Genomic DNA, 22,906 nt, shown 5'->3' with positions numbered 1-22,906 from the left:
AGTCTCAACAGGGGACCTGAGCTTAGGACCCCACAAGGTCCCGCTTTGCTTCTCTAGGGACACCTTTTAACATAACCACTTAGAGTTGAGCCCACGCAAAGTTAGTGACCTGCGCCCCAAGCACCTTATAAGTCATAGGTGCTGCTACCCTGCTCTCCATCTCCTGCTCGCTTGTGACCTGGGACAGAGGACTGCCCCTCCCTGGGCTCATTGCGCCCACCATCCCACCCCGTTTCTAGGATCTGTAAGTAATAAATCTTGTGACTTTACTTCCTTCATTTGGGTGTACTGAAACTATGCCTTCAATCAAAACAACCCTGTGGTTCTCACTTCCCCAAAGTGGGTGCTCGGAAGCTGAGGGAGCTCCCTGCCGACCCCGGGTAGGTGGCCTGTGCCTCTTCATTCGGCAGATCATAATCTGCATGTTCTTAATTTAATACACCAGCCCTGGCCTCTCAACACGAGGTCACCTTTTCAGTAGAGCAGGAGAGGTGTGTGTGGGGTGGTGGTCAGGGTGGGAGGAATGCAGAAAATATCAAAAATAGCAGATACAGAGACATGCTAGGGAGCCAGTGAGAGCCGAAAAAATGTCTTTATTTCATTCATTCCTGGGTCCATCCCAAAGCTTCACACCTCACCCTCCCACCGTCAGAATAAGTGACATACAACAGGGGCCCAGACACAATGGTCTTGCCCAGTCCATCCCACCTCCCCAGCCGCAGAGCGCGGCAGAGACGATGCCGCCTCACCTGAAAGCCGTGGGTTAGAAACACTTCTAGGGACACGCGCTCTGCAAACCAGAGACCCACAAAGTAAAACAGGCTCCTGGGCACTTTAAACCCGTGTGACAATTTGGGTGCCTCCCTAGAGTGCCAGGGTCCCCCAGAGCACTTCAAAACCCCTGTTTTAGATAAGTCCTTCTATCCAAATCATTAGAAACTTTCCAGAGAGCCAGTCTCTTCTACCTGAAATGTGCATACCAAGATTTCACATGACCAATTCTTCTACCCATTAAGATAAAGAGTCCACAAAATTAAGGCATTTGGGGGGAATTAAAGGGGCATAAAGCATTTATTAAAGTTACAATAACATATCAAAGATGTCCATCATATTTTTGAAAGCTCTTAACCACGCACGAGTGCAGGAACAGCCACGGTCCCCGCTCCTGTGGGCACACACACATTCAGTACTGAAGCCGAAAGGAGAAACTGAGGGTCGACGGTGAGCATTCTCTTCAGCACGTCTCCAGGCACAGGCACATGTGCCTGTCACACCCCGTGCGCCCAACACCAAGCAGAAGCCATGGGAGCGGTGCAAACACTGCAGGGCAGAGAAGGGGCACTGCTGGCTAATTACAGCCACAGACTGTGACTTTATACACACGAGAGCTGTGTCCATCACTGCCACACTCAGACTGGATCTATGCACATTCGTACATCACTTGGTACACCTAAGAGATCTGAAAATAAAGCAATTTAAAAAAAGAAAAGACGACCATGCATTCCGGACACTGAGCAATTACATGTTAAGGCAACGAAAGTCACCCCTCCCCACCCACTTCCCCATCTGATTATCTGCCTAGAACGTATAGTATGTATTCAGCACATCACTGCACTTCACAATCGGCACGTCCCTCCCATGGCCTTCTCCTGGGACATGATCCCAATAACCACTGATGCACGCCTATCAGTTACTTTAATCGCCACCAAGGGAGTCAGGTCAGGGGGAGTGAGGGAGGAGGGAAGTGAGGCCTGAGCCAGGGAGAAAGAGAAGGTCACGTGTCCAAATGAGGCACCGCCAGGAGGGAGATCCAAGCCGGCAGGGAGTCCAGACCACTGAGGATGGTTACTGAGTGCCTGGCAGGCAGCCAAAGATGCAGGACCAGGAGCCTACAGCCCCAGCGCCAGAAGACCCACCACTAGCACCATGGCCAGCATACGGGGTACTGCAGGTGTCCAGCCGAGAAGGCCCCACAAACTTCCTGGGAATGTTTCTCAGGGATTCAGGAGTGGCCAGAGGCCGCTCACCACAGGGACGTTTGTTCCATCCTCCCCAGGACACAAGCCCACAGTTCCTAACACCACACAGTGACCTCAGAGCTTGTGCTCGGACTACCAGGCAGCAGGAGTGCTGCGATACCCTTCAACACTGTGCCAGCTGGTTTAAGAATCCAAGAGGAGCTTCTCATCTTGACATAAACAGACACTATAGCTAGAGAGTGGGTCCCCGACACTGGGATTTCAGAGACTGGCAAACTTAAAAGGAATTCTGGGGCTTGACAAACGGGAGCCAACATGTTGTTTTGCAATCAAGAACATTTTAAAAAATAAAAATATTGCCCTCTATTACCACCTTCATTACATAAAAGGACATCTTATCACCCAAATTAGGAAGGACATAATCTCAGAATAAAAGACAACCCTTGAAGTTGAGTGAACTTGACTTCATAAATTATTTCACGTGTCCTTACACTTCTGACCTGCACGGAGCCCTCTGTCCCGAATGCCTGTGCTGTGGGTCCCCATGACACTCGCTGCCCCAAGGGGCAACAAGGTCAAAGCATCTCCAAGGTCACAGGCTCCTCCAGCACGGCCATCGCCTCGAATGCATATCCACTGAGAAGAGGGACAACAGTCACGATGACAGCAGTTTACATGTCACAAGGATTACTCAAGCAGAAAGTGCTTCCACATACATTCTCTCACGCGTCCTCACAGAAGACCTGTGGGGAAGGCACAGCCGGAAGCCACGGCACTGTAACGGGACCTGCCCGAGGCCACGCGGCAGCAGGCAGCAGAGCACAGACAGAACGCTTCTCTCTAAGGCAAATTCTCCTTTGCTCAGTCTGATGTTTGCTCCATGTTCCTCTATTTCTACTTGTGCATGAACTTTTTATCTGAAGAAACAATTCATGGAAGAAGGAAAAAGGAAAACTTAAAACGATGGCACTTAAGCCTGATAACAGAAACATATTCAACATGAGGAAACTGCTAATTGTCCTTTCTTTTTAAAATTACCTGTTTAACAACTGCATGTTGGCTAAAATTTATGAAATGTCAAAAGAGAACATCAAAAACCAAGCATCGCTGCCTTAAACCTTTTCTGGAACAAGACAGGGCATAAATAAATAAATATATAAATAACATAAGTAATATGAATAGATATAGATATGTGTGACATTGGTGGGTTTTGGAAATATATTCAAAAGCCCCACACAGGTCGCCAAATTCTCAGAGGTATCAATACTGCCCCACCCCCACCCTGATCCTGACCCTGGCCCAATGTCCACAGCAGCCAAGGCCCAGAGCACAGGACTCTGTTCCACAGCCAGCAGGCACCCCAGGAGTGCTGACGGTCGGGACACTCCTGGGATCAGGCTGGGGAAACACTCAGCTCTTCCCACTGGCCCATCGTGTCCCTCCCTGGGGTCCCCGAGTCCTGGGGAGGGCACGAGGCCAGGCAGGCAGCAGCCTCCTTGAGTACCACATTTCCTCACTACACGGGACTCGGGCACCCAGCGGCCTAGAAACAGACTTGATAAAGTGCTCCAATGGAGAGTTACTCTTTCCTGTTCTTGCCAACAAAAGCAGAAGGGAGCTTTAGGCAAGCGTCACTGCAAACAAGAAGGAATGGTCTGAGGCAGCTATCTCCACTGTTATCAGATTCACATTTGGCAGCTATGAAGGTTCAAAGTAGAGGCTGAAACCCTGAAGTTGCGGGGATGCCAAAAAAATCAGCAAAGGCTGGCCGAACAAAGAGTAAGCCGATGTGTCCTCTGCAAAGGAAGAGCTGAGGCCCCAGGTCCCTGCAGACCCACCCGGCGCACAGCACACTCCAGGGCCAGAGCAGGAGAGGCCCTACTCCCTGGCTCATCCCCTCCCCACTCACACTACCTCCCTGGCCAGGTCTGGGCGAGGACCAACAATGAGCATCAACTCAGTCCACTGCTTCTAGAGAGACCCTGGAGAAATGATTTGATCCCCCAGAAACAAGCCCTACGCTTGCTTCACTGGGCAAAGGAGCCTGACGCCCACTCTTTGCTGGGCCCGGTCCTGGACCCTTGCCTCTGTGCAGCCTGAAGGCTATGCCAGCACGTGTGAGACTCCTGCACTGGCAGTATTCCCAGGTGCTGCTTTCCAGAAGGTTCAAGAACAGAGCCACCCTCCTACCCGTGGCAGGCACGGGGAAGCCCTGTCCCTCACAGGCCCAGCAGAAAGCACTGGGCAGGCAGACTGACAGCCTGCTGCAGGTCTACGACACGGCTCACCCGAAGAGAGCCCGAGCCAAGAGGGCAGCAGAGGAGGGGACCGCCAGTCGGAAGAGCTTAAAAGTAAGGTACACTAGCCACCCACTCCTGAAACCCTCTCTCACCAAGGTGACAAGCCACTGCTCACACCTCCAGCGACATGGAGCCCCCTCCAGTGACCCAGTTCCACCTATGGGTGGCTCAGACTTCCATACAACCCCTCCCTATATCCAGGCGGAGCCCGACTTCCCCAGTTCCTGGCCCAGCCACGGCCCAATTTTGGTCCTGGTTCCACGCTGAGTGCCTCGAAGGACACACACACCTAGCCCCCTCCTGGGCTGAAGCCCCTGCAGCACTTGGCTCTGGCTGCAGCCTCCTCAGCCGGCCTCCATCCTCAGCTCCTCTCCTTTCTCAGGAGGACTCTCCTGACTTCACTATGACCGACCCTGAGCTCTGAATGCACCCAGCCAACCAGGGCCCCGGTCCTCTAGGAGCAACACAGAGCCAATCCCAGGCCTCAGGAAGCTATCACACATTTATGCCACGGTCACAGCTGGGAACGATGTCACTTCGGCTGAGTAAAGCCTCCAGTGACCGCACCTTCCTCTCAGAATCTGCCAAGGACTTCTCCCCTCAGACCTCATACATACGTGGACAGGTCAGAGCCCATCCACGACACAGGAGGGGAGCTTTACAATTCTGTCCTCAAGCTGCACAAGACAATGACCAGACAGTCCCTGTCTGGTCAGCTAAAACATATAATGATGTCATAATTAAATAAACCCATATCATTAGTTCAATGGTTACAAATTAGATTTCTCTTATTATAGAAAGTCTAAACGCAGATTTGAAATCTGCCCATTTCTAAACACTTCTAAAGGTTAAAATCACCGTGGATCCACACAATGGTCCTCACAGACTTCCAATGACCACACGTGGTTTCTCTGGAAACAGCAGCGCCTGGAGCGAGCGCTCTGAAGAGGCAGCGCTGGCCCACGTGCACTCACAGCCACATCCCCAGCTGCACCCAGGTGTGAGAGTGAACCCCGCCCAGAGCCCCAGACTTGGGGAGGATAACCCATGCCATCTCTCTCCTGCGCAGCCACCCCAACAGGCAAGGGGAAAACTTCTGACCTCACTGCTACCCCCTTTCTCAGATTCCAGGAGCAACTTGCAAGACATTAGGTCCAAAAAAGCGAAGAGTGATCAACCAACCGCCAGATGTTTTGTCCACTCGACACCAACAACTGAAAGCTTGGAACCACGCAGAGGACAAGTGAATTTCCACTTTCTGGTAAGTGCAGGGACCAGGAGCGCTGCAGGTATTTTCTTCCGTGAGAACTGGCAGTGGATGCTGTTGGACGGTCCTTGGTCCAAATGTAGGAAGTCAATTACGGGCTAGTTTGGTGTGGGCCTCCTAAAATCAGTCACCGTCTGGAAGCTCCCCAGGTGAGATGGCAGAGGACTCATGAGACCTGGTGGCATGATGCTAGGCACAGTTAGGTGTCAGCACAGGTGCAGCGTGGTGGAACCTTGAGCGTTACCTCTCTTGATTTTGAATAAATGCAGGTATCAACTCTGAGATAACCCAGCCAATCCATGCGGCCAGGAAACCATCCTTGAATGAAGACAATGATTATGACACTCTCACCACTAGGAGTGAACACCGAAGTGGCAAGGAAGAAGAGTATGTATGACAAATGCCATGTGTCAACCCCAGGAGATGGGAAAACAAACTAGCAAGTTCATGAACTGCATTTCTGCATTCTACTCTTTTACCAAAACTCTCTTTTCATTTGGGTATTATAAAACTTTAATTGAACAATTAAAGTGAGAAGTAAAAATATAAACAGAAGCACAGTTCTAGAAAGTGCTAGGGGTCTTCCCTACTGGGGATATTAGCAGGCCTCCAACCCCCACCTGCACCCATTTCAAGGCCCCTTTCATTAATATGCAACTGTGAAAATCCAAAACAGATATTATGGAAGAACAAAATTAAGTTTTGCATGAGCCTCTTGGCTGACAATGACCCAAGGACTGTGTGATGCCCCGACCAAGCACTTGAGCTAGAATTAGAATCCACGAGCCGTTCCTGCTCTACCAACAGCCAGATGGGACTGAGGCAGCAGCCCAGGACGTGGTTCACGGGCGAGAATCGATGTCAGCTGTCCCTGCAGAGCGCCTTCTTCCTCACCGCAGTCAACGTCTGCCCTTGACTTCTACTCATAAAGTAGAAACTTCTTTATGGGGTCTGGCAGAGGCAGCGAAGGAATCAGATGGAGTCGGTATTTGCCAAGAGCTCTTCTCACGGCCACACGGCACAGATTCAGCAAGGTCCTGGGGACACCTGGAGCACCATGGGGTGAAAGGGAGAGACAGAGGTTAATTCTTCTCCTAACTCCAAAGACCGAGCCTGGCTGTGACTGACAGAGAGAGCCGCATAATGCTCACTGCCAACCTCCCACGTTTAGAGTGAGGAGAGCGCCCGGGTGAGGAAGGTCTTATCTGCTCCTTCCATCTGCAGAAGGAGTGAAATCTTCATGACCTGGGGCAGCTGCTCACTGTGACAGCATCTCCTGAACTGTGTTTAATTGCTAGACAAAGAAATCAGAGCTGACCACTGAAGGCCCCGCCAGGTGTGAGCAACTGGCCATCAGCCCTGTCAGCCTCTGCTCTTGGTCAGTCCCAGAAGCTCCAAGGAGGCCTAGAGGAGATGGGCCAAGGAATAGATGAGGAGGCCAGGCTGACAGTTTTGCTCCAGGTCTCTGCCTTGTGAAAAACGCATGAACAAGACAGCTTTATTCTATCAGTGTGGCTCTATTGACCACTAACCAACTCTTGTGGGCAAGGCTCAACAGGAGCAGGTTTTCATGACTGGTCTAAGGAAATCCAACAAAAAAAACACAACAAACTAGGGGCCAGCCCGGTAGCGTAGCAGTTAAGTTCACATACTCCACTTCAGTGGCCTGGAGTTCGCTGGTTCAGATCCCAGGCGCGGACCTACACACCACTGATCAAGGCATGCTATGGCTGGAGTCCCACATATAAATAGAGGAAGATGGGCATGGATGTTAGCTCAGGGCCAATCTTCCTCAGCAAAAAGAGGAAGATTGGCGGCAGAGGTCAGCTCAGGGCTAACCTTCCTCAAAAAAAAAACACAACAAACTAAAGTTCTGTGAGAGGTAAGGGTTAGGGAAGAGACTGTCAACTCAGATGCCCTCTAGACCCAGGTGGGAATGGGGCTGGTGTGGGCAAGTCATAGAGGGCGCACAAAGTCAATTTCTGAGTCTGGGAGAGAGCCTCTCACAGACCCAACCACCGATCAACTGCAAACATCTTGCTACCAATTTATTAATTCATTAGCAAAATCCTTCTTCATAAATAAGCAAACTACAGACTTTATTCTAACAAAAATTAGACTTATCAAACAATCCAAAATGATGGTATCTGAGTGGTACTGAAGAAAGGGAAGTGAGGAATCCTAGAGGATGGGCTTGAAAAACCAAATATAAGTGAAAGAATTTGGGGTCACAAAGCAGAGCAAAAGGGTAAAGAGGATACAATTCTAGGAACTTTGAAAACATGTGCTTTTACAGATTTCCTGGCATCAACTCTTCGCGTCTACGATTTTAAAAAGAGAACAACAGGGCCAGCCCCGTGGCCTTGTGGTTAAGTTCAGCATGCCCCGTTTCAGCAGCCCAGGTTCAATTCCTGGGCACAGACCTACACCACTTGTCAGCAGCCATGTTGAGACAGTGGCCCACATACAAAATAGAGTTGGCACAGGTGTTAGCTCAGGGCAAGTCTTCTTCCACAAAAGAGAGAGAGAGCGAGAGAGAGGGAGAACATCAAACTGGAAGGTCACCCTAGAAAATTCCTAGGGCTAACTGAAGATTCAAATCAAGCACTTAGTTGGAGGATTTTTTTTTTTAATTGCTACGACTTGGTTCATTCAATTGACCCAAAGAGACTACAAGTCAGAGCTGAACTCAGGCCACTTACTTCTGGCCTCTTTAAAGACCTGCAATGCCTCGGGGTCCACCTTCCTTCTGCCTCTCGACTCTGGGCCCAAGGATTCCCACTTCACCAGGTTCAGGTTCGCTCCAAACTCTACGAGCAGGCTCACAAAGGCTGCCTCACAGCCATGACGCAGGACGGCATCCATGACGCACCCGGGGGAGCCCCTGTAGAAGCCCTGCGTGTTGACAGGGCCGTTGCAGTTGAAGTCGGGGTTCGCCCCAGCCTGGAGGAGCAGCTTGAAGCACTGGAGGTTGTGGTAGGCCGCGCTGATGTACAAGGGGCAGACCACCAAGGAGGTGAGGCGCCGGGAAAAAGGGGGCCGGATGTCTGGAGTCAGGTGGTGGTTGACATCGACATCAGCCCCGTACCTACAGGGGAGACACAGGGACAGTCAGACCTTGCAGTGGACTAACTACAGTCAACAGATCCCCACAGCACCCTGAGGAGACAGGCCTGAACTCTGTGAGCACCGGGAGCCAGGGACTCCACAGATCACAACGGTCTCGTGACTTCCAGAAGGTAAGACAGTAGTTAAGAACTTGGAATCCACTCACACAAAAACATTCACAAGGAATTCTTTCAAACTTTTAATGATCCGACAATCCCAAGGCTATTTAAACTATTTCAGAGCAAAGAAAAAGAAGGAAAACTTGCAAATTCATCTTATGAAATTAGCAAAAGAATAATCCCAAAACCTGACCAAAGCCAAACCACAAAGAAAATCTACCAACTAATTTCACTTACGACTATCAACTTAATAGTCTTCAACAAAATGTTAGTGAAGGGAACCCAAAAGTACTTTAAGAAAGCAATATACCATGCGGTTATTCCAAGAACCCAAGGGTAGTTCCATGTTAGAAACTCTATTATCATAATCCCTCATACTCACAGAAATAAGGGAAAAGTCATGATTGCCTCCAGAGATGCAAAAATGAAGGCACATGACAAAACCCAACACTTAGACATCCTTAAAACTACTTATTAAAATAGGAAATGATGGGTATTTCCTTAACACAATGAAAAATATTTCCTCAACCCAGAAGTCAGCATCTTACCTGATGGGGAAGCACTAGTGGCTTTCCTGCTAAAGCAGGAGCAAGACCCACACTCCCACTTTCTGGCCCACTATTCTGAAAGGTGTTTTTAATAAAGGTATTAGTCAGTGCAATCAGACAAGAGAAAGCAATTCACTGATGAAGATTGGAAAGGAAGAGGTAAAGTTTCCCCTATTTTGAGACAATATGACGATATGTCTGGAAAGCCCTAGATAATTAATGAAAATACAATTAACAAGCAGTGAGAGAATTCGTTAAAGCAGCAAGTTGTAAAACCAATAGGCTTCGTATATACAAACAAAGACAAGTTCAAAGATAAAATGGAAAAGAAGACCCCACTTATGACGGCAAAATACACTTTAAAATGAGATATCTAAGTACAAACTTAGTAAATGTCTAAAATTTGCATGAGGAAAATCATAAACTATTACTGAAAATCACAAAAGTAGACCTAAGGGAATGGAAAGACATCCCATAAATCTTGGATAAGAACGCTCAGCATCAAGATGTCAATTTTCCCTAAGTTTATTATACAAATGGAAATAACATTCCTAGAACTAAATAAGTGGGTTTTAAATATAAATAAGTAAAAATAACATCCCTGGAACTAGATAAGCTGATGATGAAGTTCATTTGAATGATCAAACAAGAAAAGATGAAAAGGCAAAGCAGTAACAAGGGGGAGGCAGCCCTACAATAAAGTAGACATGAGGGCCTACTGACAGACCAGCGTGGCGCTGGTCCACGGACAGCTGAACTGACAGACCAGCGTGGCACCGGGCCACGGACGGCTGAACTGACAGACCAGCGTGGCGCCGGGCCACGGACGGCTGAACTGACAGACCAATGGAGCTTTATGGGAAATCCAGAAATGGACCCAACTGCACACAGCAATTTAGTACATGTCATAGTAAAGGCAGCATCTCTCTCAAACCAGTGAGGGAGAATGGACTTTTTTTCAAGTGTTTTTTGAGATAACTGGATATCCATACGGAAAAAGATACAATTAAATCCATTCAAGATCATACACTAGGATGAATGCCAAATGGATCAGAACTTAAAATGTAAAATATGAAAATATACCAAAACTAGAAGAAAACTCTAAGTAAAATTTGCCTAATCGTGGCTCAAAATCCAGAAAGATGTTTTTAACATGAAAATTAAATAAAAACTTTTGCATGGCAAAAAAGCAGCATAAGCGAAGGAAAACAGTAAGTGAAAAATTGGGGGGAATGTTACAAAGGGTTCATGTCCTTAACATAGAAAAAGCTTCTGAAAGGAAAATATCCATAGCCCTGCAGAAAAGTAAGTGAGAGATACTGACGGCTGCAAATAGCTCCTACCCACGTGAGAAAACGCTCGGCCTCACTCCCAACAGAAACACAAATTAAAACTACCCTGAAATACCACTTCTTGCCTAGCAGACTGGGAAAATCCAAAAGCTTATCGACTAGGCTTTAAAGAAACAGGAAGTCTCATTCATTTCTTGGGGCAATGCAAAATGTAGCCATTCCTACGGAGGGAAATTTGGCAATTGCTGGCAAAACTACATATGCATTTACCCTTTGACCCATCCATCACATTTCCTGGAATCTATTCCCAAGACACACGTCCAAAACTCTGAAAAGATGTATGTGTGCACAAGGCAATTCATTAAAATACTATCCATAATAGCTGAAGGCAGGAAACAACCCACAGATCCATCAAGAGGGGACTGGTTGAACAAAGTGTGGTCCATTCATAAAAAGCAGCCCTGTCCAGCTATGAAAAGTAATGAGGAGTACTGCTAACTAGTGCACTGGAATGACCTCCAGGACACATTAGCAAGTGAGAAAAGTAGGACAATGAAGTGTGTAATATGCTACAGTTCATCTTGGGGAAGGAAAATGCAATACATATGCGTACATGACACATACACATATTTTCTTATTTCTTTAATAATGGAGGGATAAACCACAAAACTTTCAAATGGTTATCTATAGGGGAGGGATGAAGGAGACGAGGACAGAAACCAGACTTCTTTTAATATACCTTATTTTGTATATTTGACTTTGGAACCATGTAAATATTTCATATTATAAAACAAATTAAATAAAAAGCAATCCCTAAAAATTGAAAGCAAAAAGAAACACTTTAACCCAACTACATATCCAGTTGGTGCCATCGTGCCCTGCCCACAGGGTGGCTCTTCTTTTCAGGTATACTGAACATCCAAACCAGCCAGACCACTCCCAGCAGGAGATTCACCCAAAAGGACCTAGGACAAGAAGCACAGCTTACCAGCTGGGCAGCTTCACACAGCCCCCCAAGGTGGGCAGCCCCCCAAGGTGGGCACACTCACAGCAGTACGAAGTAATCCCTATGGCTGTCCAGGGGCCTCCTCTTCGGACTCCCAGTGACAGCCCAGATGTGAGGAAACAAATCACCACCTGACTTGGAAGCCTCATTCGCCACCAGAGCGAATCTCTAAACAACCCTATAGGCAGAGCCTTCAGGGTCCCCACAAGGACCTGCCCTTGTCACTGCACTCAGGGATGCCTAAATATATGACTTTCTATCAGGATTTAGAGCTCTCCCAGGTCACATGTAAACCACCAATCCGGGTCATTTTACTGTAAACAGGGGTCACTGACTACAGCAGGCAGGGTGGCCTGGCCCAGGGTGTCAGAGTCCTGACAAAGTGAAGAGAGTGCCTGCTAAGGATGCCACCTGGCTCAGGGTGTCAGAGCCCACATGGGTTAAGGAGGCATGTGTGGGAGAGGGCAGCACCACCAGGAGACGGTTACATATGAGAGATTGGCAAAACCAGAAAATATAGTAAGGATAAGAGGAACCAGATCTCTCACTGTTGGAAAAGACAATAATAAAGTTGCAGAGGAGAAAAGTAGCATGAACCCTCTGGTGTTAGACCAGATTAGAGGCGTCAAGGTGAACTCATAACTGTCAACGCATATAGACAGAAATGTGTATGTGTAACCTTAGCTCCGCCCAGTGGGAGAGCCTGGAAACAGCAACACCTCATAAGCAATAAGCGCTCCTAGTGTCCAGATCTTGGTTTCTAAACATCATTCTGCACTAAAAAAAATGAGGACTCCTTGGAGAAATGACTAATTCCAGTGCTGAGAAGGCAAAGTACAAACTGAGCCTAGAACATTTTGTTATATGAGAAAGTAAGGAACTGTTCAAACAATGATGGAGATGTGTCAAAAGGACACAGAGCTGGCTTGATGGGGCTCCCTGTAGCCAAATCTGAGACAGTCTGAGCATCAAAATAAGTAACAATAATAATGGATTGTAACTCACTGGATAATACCAGAAACCATGAGTCTAAAATAAACAAACCAATAAATTAAAAATTTGATGAAGAACAGGACATACACATGGTTGCAAAGTACCTCTCCACAAAATACTTATTAATTACAGAGGGAAAAAGAATAGCTTTACGATGGAGAAACCTGGCAGACACCACCTCAATCAGAAGATCCAGGTGAACATTAGCAGCAATGGGACCAACTGCAATCATCTGCAGCCTGACAGGGTATAACGAGAAGAGCACAGCCTCACTTCTGTGAGATTCCTGCCCAAGACGCATTATCTGAGTAAACATTAGACAGTCCACACCTGTTCACCGGAGCTTCCAGTGCCCCAGACAGTTCTGCAATGCCTCAAGTTTTGTCATCATGTGTTTCAGGTAAATTAGGAAATGGCAAAACACACAAAGTAATGATGATGGGGCCGACGTGCAGGGGTCGAGGGAAGATGGACAGCACTGTTTCGCAGGCCTTAATAAAAATGGCTCACAGCCAGCAATCACATTTTATCATCGGTCTCCTCGGCACTATCCTGAGTATGCAAAGGAACTTGCCCCTGGAACCAAAACTGCTGCTTGGAGGCAACACAGGCCTGAGGGAGAGAGAGGACAGGCACACACGAGGCCACTGTGCTTCCCCACGGATGTCCTGTAGCATCACCAGATGCTACAAATGCAAACACCACCCGTCTCCAAGGCAGTCTAGGAGCAACAACAGAACACTCTAAAACACATACCAAACCAAGCAGAAATTGATATTTCATTTCACACACCCAACCAAGTAAGAAAAGAAGAACTAGGTTTCAAGCAGAGATTTTTTCCCTCCTTATTCTTAGGGATATATCTTCCAAAATGTTTGTAATTTGGGCAATATGACAATCTGGTATTTGCTGAGCTGCGGGAAAGACAGCCCTTCATCCACTCATAAAAATATACTGGATAGGTTCCAGTTAATTTTAATCCTGAATATTTTCCAAAATTCCCCTACTGCTTTTAATATCACTGGTAAGGAACCACTGGAACAACTCAATAAATCAATAAAACTTCTGCACATACAGAAATACCAAACCTTACCCTTCTATAAAAAAAATCCACAATGTATATCAAGGGAATTTACAAGCAACAAAATCGAGGTTACTTGCAGAGGGACAGCAAATTACAACAGTGACAGAAGAGAGCCCCGCCTGCGAGGGACAAAGACATAGGGAAGGCAGGAGTCGAGCTGGGAGTCTACTTAGACTGTATCACCTACTCAGTAACTTAACCATATCACTCCCATTTTCCAAAAGTCAATCATCTGGTAATTTAAATAGAGAAGACTTTTCAATTGAATAATAGATGTTTTTGTATTTCATCATAAAAGTAATGTCCTGTGCTCCAGTGAGGGAACAAGACATCTTAACGTCTTCTCAAGAAGGGCATCTGCATATGTACTTCAGAAAGTCAGGCCTGCACCTAATTCAAAGCAGTTGTTCATCATGAAGTGACTGAAACGCCCAAAGGGATTTCTGGAACTAAGACGAAATTTCACTGATTGATCCTATTCAAAAATATTTCCAAATTAATGGCTTACGTTCTCCAAGAAACAAAGACATGGGACTGAGGTGGCTTAGATTATCAGGCTAGAAATCCTTAAAAAGAAGGGGGAAAAGTATCACAGCTTTATTAATCTCTAACAACCATATCACCCTCATTTATCTTTCCAAAAGCCAACTCCATAGCCATTTAATTTATAAAACTTTTTGATGGAATAAATGTATTCTGAGTACCTAATTTAAAAACCCTGTTCTGCACTGGGCAAGGGGAGCGCCAGGTCCCTGCTCCTTGGAACCACCCCCACTGCAGCCTGTAACCACGGAACCCTGACCTAACCCTTTTCAACACTGAGAACCCACTACCTAAACCGCACTCTGTCCAACCACAGAATGAGCTGCCTCTAGAGTAAGGGAGGGAGAAAAGAATTTTTGATAGAAAGAAGTCACTGGAGACATGGAAAATGAAAATGCAATCTGGTTCAAATAAAAAAAAAATAAAGGCAACCATTAGTACAATTAAAATAAAACTTACGTAAACTGTCTAAAATAATAGAAAGGCAAAGCAAAGAAAACATAGATCATGGAACAAAGATATAAAATAAAGGAATAGCTAAGAAACAGAAGATAAGAGAAACAGATCTACCATCAGCAATGGCAATAATGTTACCTGTATTAAAAAAAAGAATCCCAGACAGTCAAATAATAAAGGTGAGCACACAAAGAATGACTTGAACCCACTGAGACTAAAACCAAGTCACAGGACGGCTGCAGACGACCTGCAAAGACCACAGTTCCCTTCTGCTTTGACAATGAGCATAATCCATAAGCAAGAACTTTTATGAGCTCAATTAGCATCACACTATAGGAAGCAAAAACTACTAGAAATACAAGAGGAAACAAATCACAGCAGTGACTAGAGACAAACAACAGGCTTCTCTGAATTGTAGGCGGACGGGTGGTCAAAATCGTAAAAAAACAGATTCTGAATAACATAGCTGAGGCTACCATATTGTACCATGCAAGTAAAACGTCCATGGTCACATACTTTGTTTTAAGCATCCACAACAATGTAGTCTGATGTTAAAAAATAATTTAAAAAAGAACTCAAAGAATCCCCAAAAGGGAAATATGGCCTGAATTATCTGAGCACAATACAATAAAACTGGAAGTTCATAAAAATTTTTATTAAAACCTTCTCCTCCATGACCTTAAGAGCAAAGAGGAAATCAACTTCAATTATACCTACTTAAAAAATAAGGAAAAGCTTAGCCGATATGGCCAAAGCTATAGGCAAAGGTAAATTAATAACCTTGAAAGTTTACATTATTAATCAAGAAAAAAACTGAAAAGACATTCAACTCATAAAGTTAGGAAAAATAAAGGAAAATGGTAAAAAATAAACATATTAACAAGGGCCGGCCCTGTGGCAGAGTGATTAAGTTTGTGCACTCTGCTTCGGTGGGCCAGGGTTTCACCGGTTCGGATCCTGGGCGTGGACATGGCACCACTCATCAGGCTGTGCTGGGGTGGTGTCCCACATAGCACAACCAGAGGCACTCACGACTAGAACATACAACTACGTACTGGGGTGGTTTGGGGAGGAGAAGAAGAAAAAGAAAAAAAAAGATTGGCAACAGTTGTTAGCTCACGTGCCAATCTTTAAAACAAAAAAAACATAAAAGTAGAAATTAATCAGCAGAAAAACGAGAACTGGTAAAGCCAAGAAACTCTTTAAAAAGACAAACAAAATAGACAAATCCTCTAACAAGTCTAATTTTAAAGAGAGATAAAAAAAAAGCACATACAGAAAACAAGGAAAGAGAACGTGGCAGCAGGAACTAGCAGTAACATGGCCACGTTCCCAAGGTGGCCCATGCGGGGCGCCAGTGGCCAGGGCTCCACGGTACTGACCTGATGAGGGCCTTCAGTATGTCGGCCCTGCCCACACGAGAGGCGTGGTAGACAGGCGTACTGCGATGGTGCCGGCTTCCGTTGGGGTCAGCACCGGCTTCAAGGAGGATCTGGGCGCTCTCCAGGTGCCCGTTCACCACAGCCACATACAGGGCAGTCTGGCCCTTTACATCCACCAGATCCACCTCGGCCCCCTTCTGGATAAGGAAGTCCACACAGTTCCCATGGCCAGCAGTGGCCGCGATTCGCAGTGGTGTGCAGGGCAGCCAGCCACAGCACCAGACAGACTTCTCGTTGATGCGGCTACAAGAGAACACAGGGGAGCCAGGCTGTGAGCGGCGGCTCCGGGAAACCCAGGAGCTGCCCTGCCTCCTCTGGTGGGCACAAGGAAACAGAGCAGGAGGGCAGTCTCTTACAACAGCCACCCTTCTGGTTTAAGAACACTTCCACATGTGCTGTTTATGAAATGCTTTCATATCTACCCTGCTGGACCCGCCGCTGTGGCAGGACAGGAATTAAGAGCCCGGCTGCACAGATGAGGAAGCTCGAGGCCCAGGCAGACTGATGAGCACCAGAGCTAAGATCTCGGACTTCCTGACTTGCCGTCCACAGCTCTTTGCTCCACAAAGTGGGGAAGGGTCTTCCCAGGGAGGCAGTGCAGGAGGGAGGACAGCACACTTGCTGGGAATCTGGGTCAGGGCCCCCAGGCCTCTTTTCTCCAGCACAAGCTTTCTCTGTGGCCTGAGGTTGGGCCTTTCTCTGGGCCTTGGCATCCTCACTGGGACCAGGTGACCACTGAGGTCCGTCTACCTCTGACACACCACAAATGACAGCCTGCAGGACACAGGAAGGCTACACAGGGCTAGACTCCTGGCCAACAGCAGCAGAGGGAAACTGTCCAGACTAGACTCTCATCGAAAGTGACAATGCGACCTCGACTCCCTGTCAAAGAATGCCATGGCCGTGCAGTCCACTGACCCACCAAGTCAGCAACCAAGGCACGGTTCCGCTCGAGCTCCCAATGCAGCTCTGAACAAAGCGCGGGAATCCAGAGCGCTGAAGCAGCGACCGAGAAAGACGCCATGGCCCACGGGTGCTCCCTTCATCCGTGCACTGGCCTCCACTGACCAACGAGGCCAAAGAACACTCCAATGACTCGTCACCAAAGAAATACACAGCAACAGAAACTTATCATCAAGAAGAGAAGATTCACTGACCTGAGTATAAGAAAGGAGAAAAGTACTTGGAAAAGCACTACAAAAATAGTTGGTCGAAGACCCAGCTGAACTCTATCTTATTCTACTGTCTCTATTTTACTGTTATAGCTGCAAATTTAAGGTTTTCTTTGGGCTCGAGTCATTCACATTAAATATTCGTGTATAATCCATCTGATGTCTTTGTGTGACAATCCTTTCTGGAGATTCAGAGCTTCTCTTTTTTGTAAATAGTGATGTCTGTTCTGATAAAATAATGCTAAAACATTACAAAGAAAAGAAAAAAGAAATATATTCCTGTATTGTCAGAAATCCTTCTGGGAACTACCCACAAAAAGTGGAAGTATTGGTCTCAGCACTGACACATGGGTATTTCTTGCATCAACTCACTGCCATCCTACCCTGAAGGGAAAACAGAAACACAGAAGAGTAGGGAGGAGTTTCGGGTTGCAGTTTCCAATCTTAGACACACAAAACAGAGACCACTCCAGAGAGAAGGAAGACCCTCTGTGCTCTCCCCAGTGTCCGACGTGTGGAGAAGTAATAGCAAGACTCGGCTGCAGCGAAGGAAGGGCTTGAGCCGGGTCGAGGAACTGGCAGGATCTGGCAGGGAACTATCGACAAAGGGAACAAAAGGTGAGACCCAGCACATCCCTGGGCGACGAGACAGCCTGAGGCTGAGCCCAGGCCCTGGAGGTGGAGGACTGCGGATCTGAGACTCGAGACAGGCGAGTACACCAGGAAAGATGTACAAGTATGGCACATGGAAGCCTGGACCCATGGGGGGATAACCAGACGACAACAATTCAGGAAGGTGCATTTCTGTACACAGCTTAGGATGACGAGCCACAGGAAACTACAAGGGGGCAGGGCCACTACTGAAGAGGGTAACAGTGGTGCTGTCAGGAGTACATCCAGCAAGCTGACGCCCAGAGGGCCAGAGTTGCCAGGAAGTATAAAGGTCACTGACAGAGTTGGGCTTGAGCTCAGTCAGGGCTCCCTGCCTTCACCATTTGGCTCTCTCCTACAAGCCTGACCATGCTTCCTCAGTCTCCTTCTCCCCCTGTCCTCTAAGATTGGAAAGGCTCGGGGTCTTCACCTGCTGGCCAGGGACCTCCATGCCTCTGTCACAGACCGGGAGCCTCAGCCTCGCACAGCCCCATAGGGCCCAGGTCCCAGGCAGCCCCAGCACAGCCATGCTCACCTCCGGTAGCCCTCCTCTTGTAACAGACTCCTGAGGGTCTGGAGGTCCCCCACGTAGGCTGCGTCATGGAGCCTGGTGTCCTCGCAGTGCTCTAGTGGATGGTCACAAAACTGCTCCCTCAGCCACTCCTTCAGATTAGGACCTGCACTGAAGAGAGGGGCTCCTGTCAGTGCGGGAAACCCTGCCAAGGCCAACCAAAAGGGCTGCCATCTGAGCTAGCCCTCCTCGCCCCCACAGGGGCACTCGAACGCTCAAGAATGAATCATTCCCACGCTCCAGAAACTTCCAGAGCACAGAGAAATATACAAAATTCCTGACACCAAACCTGACAAGAATAATAATTTTAAAAACATTGGAAGGGTGGGGGGTTATGTGCCAAATCTACTTAAGAATATAGAAGGTCCTAAATAAAATATCAGCCAAGTAATACTTAAAATATGTACCAAAAAATCTACTATAAAATCACTCTAATTTATTCCAAGAATGTAACAATATCTTTTTGTGTTTTTTTTAAAGATTTTATTTTTCCTTTTTCTCCCCATGCCCTCCTGGTAATAGTTGCATATTTTTAGTTGTGGGTCCTTCTGGTTGTGCCATGTGGGACGCCACCCCAGCATGGCTTGATGAGCGGTGCCATGTCTGCTCCCAGGATCCGAACCGGTGAAACCCTGGGCTGCCAAAGTGGAGCGCACAAACCCAACCACTCAGCCACAGGGCCAGCCCCAACAGTGTCTTAATACTGGGGAAAAACCATAAAATCATCTCCTATATTACAAAAAGACACTTGAATTTGGCAAAATTCAACAGCCAAACGCTGCTACTTGTAACATGGATGACTCTTTACTGAGTCACAGCTCGATCAGAAGGAAAATTTAACTACATGCACACGGGGGCCAGCCCGACAGCCGAGTGCTTAGCTCTGCACACTCTGCTTTGGCAACCCAGGGTTTCGCTGGTTCAGATCCTGAGCGTGGACATGGCACCGCTCATCAGGCCGTGTTGAGGTCACGTCCCACATGCCACAACCAGAGGCACTCACAACTAGAATATACAACTATGCACCAGGGGGCTTTGGGGAGAAAAGGAAAAGAAGAAAGAAAGATTAGCAACAGATGTTAGCTCAGGTCCCAATCTTTAAAAAAAGAAAAAGATAAAATATAAATATGTATATATAATATATGCACATAAATAGAAACCCAGTCCTATAAAATGAAGACTATAAAACAGAAAAACAATAAAGAAGACTAGAATAAGTGAGGAAAACGATACCATGTACTTGAATGAGAAGATTCAAAGACAGGAAAATTTTAAATACATAAATACCAAGTAAATGAAAAGGTTTAACAAATCTCTTTGGGGTTTTTATATGAGATGTGACAAAAATATTCTAAATGTTTATTTGGACATATTAATGGGAATCACTTTGGTTTTTTAGCATGTATGAGAAGAGATCTACCCTACTAGATGACAGAACTTAAGATCTCTCATCAGAATAAAAAGATAAATCAAACAGAATGAACCGCCCAGAAAAGATCTTAGTATAAATAACTTAATATGTGACAAATGAGCATAGAAATCAGTGAGGAATGGAAAGAGTCGTCGAATGCTTGTGTCCTCCAAAAACGTCCCCCCTAAAAACTATGCTGGAATCCTGACACCCAAGGAGATGATATTAAGAGGTGTGGCCTGTGGAAGGTATTAGGTCAAGAGAGCAGAACATTCATGAATGGGAGTAGTGCCTTTAAAACAGAGACCCCAGAGGGCTCCCTCGCTCCCTCCACCACATGAGGATATGGTGAGAGGACAGCTGCCTATGAACCAGGAAGCAAGCCCCCACCAGACACCGAACCTGCTGGCATCTTGTCTTGAACATCCCAGCCACCAGAACTATGGAAAATAAATTTCGGTTGTTTATCAGCCACCCGGTCTATGGTATTCTGTTACAGCAAACCCAAGGGACCACAAGTAGTCAACAAATTTGTACAATTAGATGCCTATTTGCAAATAATTGAGTTCTTCACCTCACACCAGAGCCCAAAATAATCTCCAGATGATTACGAGGTTTGTAAACATAATTACACAGACAGGAGCATAAGGAAAGAGCATGAACTCACACTGCCTGCATCCAAGTCCCTGCCGGGCCGCGCTGTCCTAGCACGTGACCAAGCACAGCTATAAAGCACACCCTCACTGGTAGGCTCTTTCCAATACTGAAGCTGCTTTCTCTATTCAAATCAAACCTCTTTTCAATACCTACAGTATACACGGCACGGCCATAGTACAATGGGGGTGATGAGTTTCCTTGCCCTGCAAGATTCGACATTCCATCAGCATGGATAAGACACAAAGGCCGCAGGCAGGCGGGCAGGGCAGCAAGGGCTCACAAACACATGGGTGGCTCAAGCTGATCCCACAACCAGACCTGCAGCAGATCAACAGGCAAGCAGCAAGGACCCCCTGGGGCTGCCACCGCAATCCTCCTTCAGTCATTACCCTCCACTGTAGTTATCCCATAGAGTAAACCAGCTCAAAGCAGGAATGGTAAGATCCAGAAAGTGTAGGGCGAAGACTGACAGGTGAGTGGGAGCTGCAGACTTTTGCCAAGTTCTCCTCTGGGCCTCCCTTTGCTGGCCTCTTTCCAAACTACTCCCTGACCCAACTCAAGGCAGCCCCCTCTTCCAAAGCTCCAGATCCAAGGGTAAGTTCAGATTTGCATTTTTCTGCTCAGCTTCTCCAGTGACAACGCAGTTACCCAAAATAGCACTTAAGCTTTACCTGGAAATCTGTGGTCCCTCCACTCCCAGGCCTGCAGCACACTAAATAACAAAACGATGCTGCATGGACATAAAAGGAGTCCCTGGATACAGCGCAGAGCCAACCTTCCTTCCACAAGACTCCTCTCTACACTGGGAAGCATCTGTCAGTCCTCTTTCCAACTGAACACCTCTCACTCCATCCCTCATTCTCACATGAAATGACATCCCAGACCCCTAAGGTCCTGGCTGTCCCTGGGGTCAAAGTCAATACCAACCAGAGGCAAGGATGGAAGGGGCTTTGTCTGACTTGTTCGCTGGGGAGTCCCCAGCCCCAGTAAGGTCCAGCCTGTAGTAGATCCTTAATAAACCTTTGTTGAATGAATGGAGGGAGGGAGGGGCGGATGAAAAGCGCTACTTGCACCAGTCTCCAAGTCAACGTTACAGCCTTCGTTTTGATAGTCTGGCACATTTGGGAGTTAGAGTAATAAACGTCTCAGCTTATTGCTAAGAAGGACCAACAAACTCTTTGGAGGCGTATCGCTCCAAAGACACAGACGAGTGAGGTCCGGAGCACATAAAAGTATTTGGTACACAGGGCAAGTTCAGAAAACAGGCAAAGAGGGAATCCCACCACAGGTTAAGAGGAACCTCTCGTGAGCACCTGCAAACGACCCGCTGCCCCTGCAAATCCACATGTGCACAGCAGGAACATTCCAAGGCGGAGACTCTAAGTCAGATGGCTATTTCGGGTGGCGGGCGTGAGCCCTTCTAGCTGCCTGGTGGGCCAAGGGCCCCTGGACGTGCTGTGTCACTGACAGCTCGCTGGCGACGGCGCTGTCGCTGTCCCTCGCCTGTGCGTGGCGGGGGTGGCCCGCTCTACCACCCCGGGCATGCCATGGGAGGCAGGATGGAGAAACGGCACCTGCCCTCCCGAGGGGCTGACCGTTGGGGGTTCCCCTGACGCGTGCGCTCAGAGCTAGATGATCCACGTCCTATTTCCACAGTTGGGGTCCCACCGAATCTGAAGCCGCTAACGGGCGGGCAGTTACCAGGCAAGCTCCCCAGGAGAGGACCTGCTCGCGCGCGGCCGAGGGTGGGGGACACGCAGGGCGGGGCGCGGCTCCGCGGGCCCGGCCGGGGGAAATCAGGACGCGTGCCCCGGCCCTCGACGGGGCGCCGTACCCGCCCCCGCGGCGCCGCTCGCCCCGGCCTGGCGGCCGTGCGCACTTTACCTGCGGGCCCCGGCCCGGCCCGCCCGCCGGGGCCGCCGCCCTCCGCCATGGGAGCTCCGGCCTTCGGCCCGTCCCCAGCCGGCCTCCCGGCGGCCCCGGCCCCAACGAGCCCCGCCGACCGGAAGCAGCGCGGCAGCGACCACTTCCGGCGCCGCAGGCAGGTGGGCCGCGTCGGAGAGCGACTTCCGGCGGGCGTGCGCCTTCCTCACGGGCTTCCGGTGCCGCGCGCAGGGCGTCCGGGCTTCCACCTCCGGCCTCGCTTCCCGACGTGAGGACCCACGAGCGTCGGCGCGGGGCGCGAGATGTCGGGAGGCACAAGCCGTCGCGGGGCGCGGGCTGTCGGGGGACGCGAGCTATCGGGGGCCGCCGGCTGGCAGGCCTCGCCAGCGCTGTGGTTTCTCCACGTAGGAAGCAGAGGAGTCT

The 22,906-nt window shown here is 48.2% G+C and overlaps 1 protein-coding gene across 2 annotated transcripts; it reads right to left on the bottom strand.

Annotated features, from left to right (window-relative positions):
* Positions 1-573: 573 nt before the first annotated feature.
* ASB1 (ankyrin repeat and SOCS box containing 1) lies at positions 574-22,906 on the bottom strand. Of its 2 annotated transcripts, none has more exons than XM_070618791.1 (5): positions 22,484-22,906; positions 18,496-18,637; positions 16,078-16,380; positions 8,249-8,634; positions 574-6,593 (listed from the first exon to the last, which is right to left on the bottom strand). In XM_070618791.1, the coding sequence occupies exons 1-5, from the start codon at positions 22,530-22,532 to the stop codon at positions 6,466-6,468; spliced, it is 1,008 nt and encodes a 335-aa protein (XP_070474892.1). In that variant the 5' UTR covers positions 22,533-22,906; the 3' UTR covers positions 574-6,465. The 2 variants fall into 2 exon arrangements, with proteins under 2 accessions (XP_070474892.1, XP_008531529.2); XM_008533307.2 differs by lacking the exon at positions 22,484-22,906 and adding an exon at positions 21,913-22,336.

The sequence above is a fragment of the Equus przewalskii genome, chromosome 5 (genome assembly GCF_037783145.1).
Source record: "Equus przewalskii isolate Varuska chromosome 5, EquPr2, whole genome shotgun sequence".
Lineage (NCBI taxonomy): Eukaryota > Metazoa > Chordata > Mammalia > Perissodactyla > Equidae > Equus > Equus przewalskii.
Note: the sequence above shows the minus strand (reverse complement) of the source record. Positions and strands in the feature narration are given on the sequence as shown.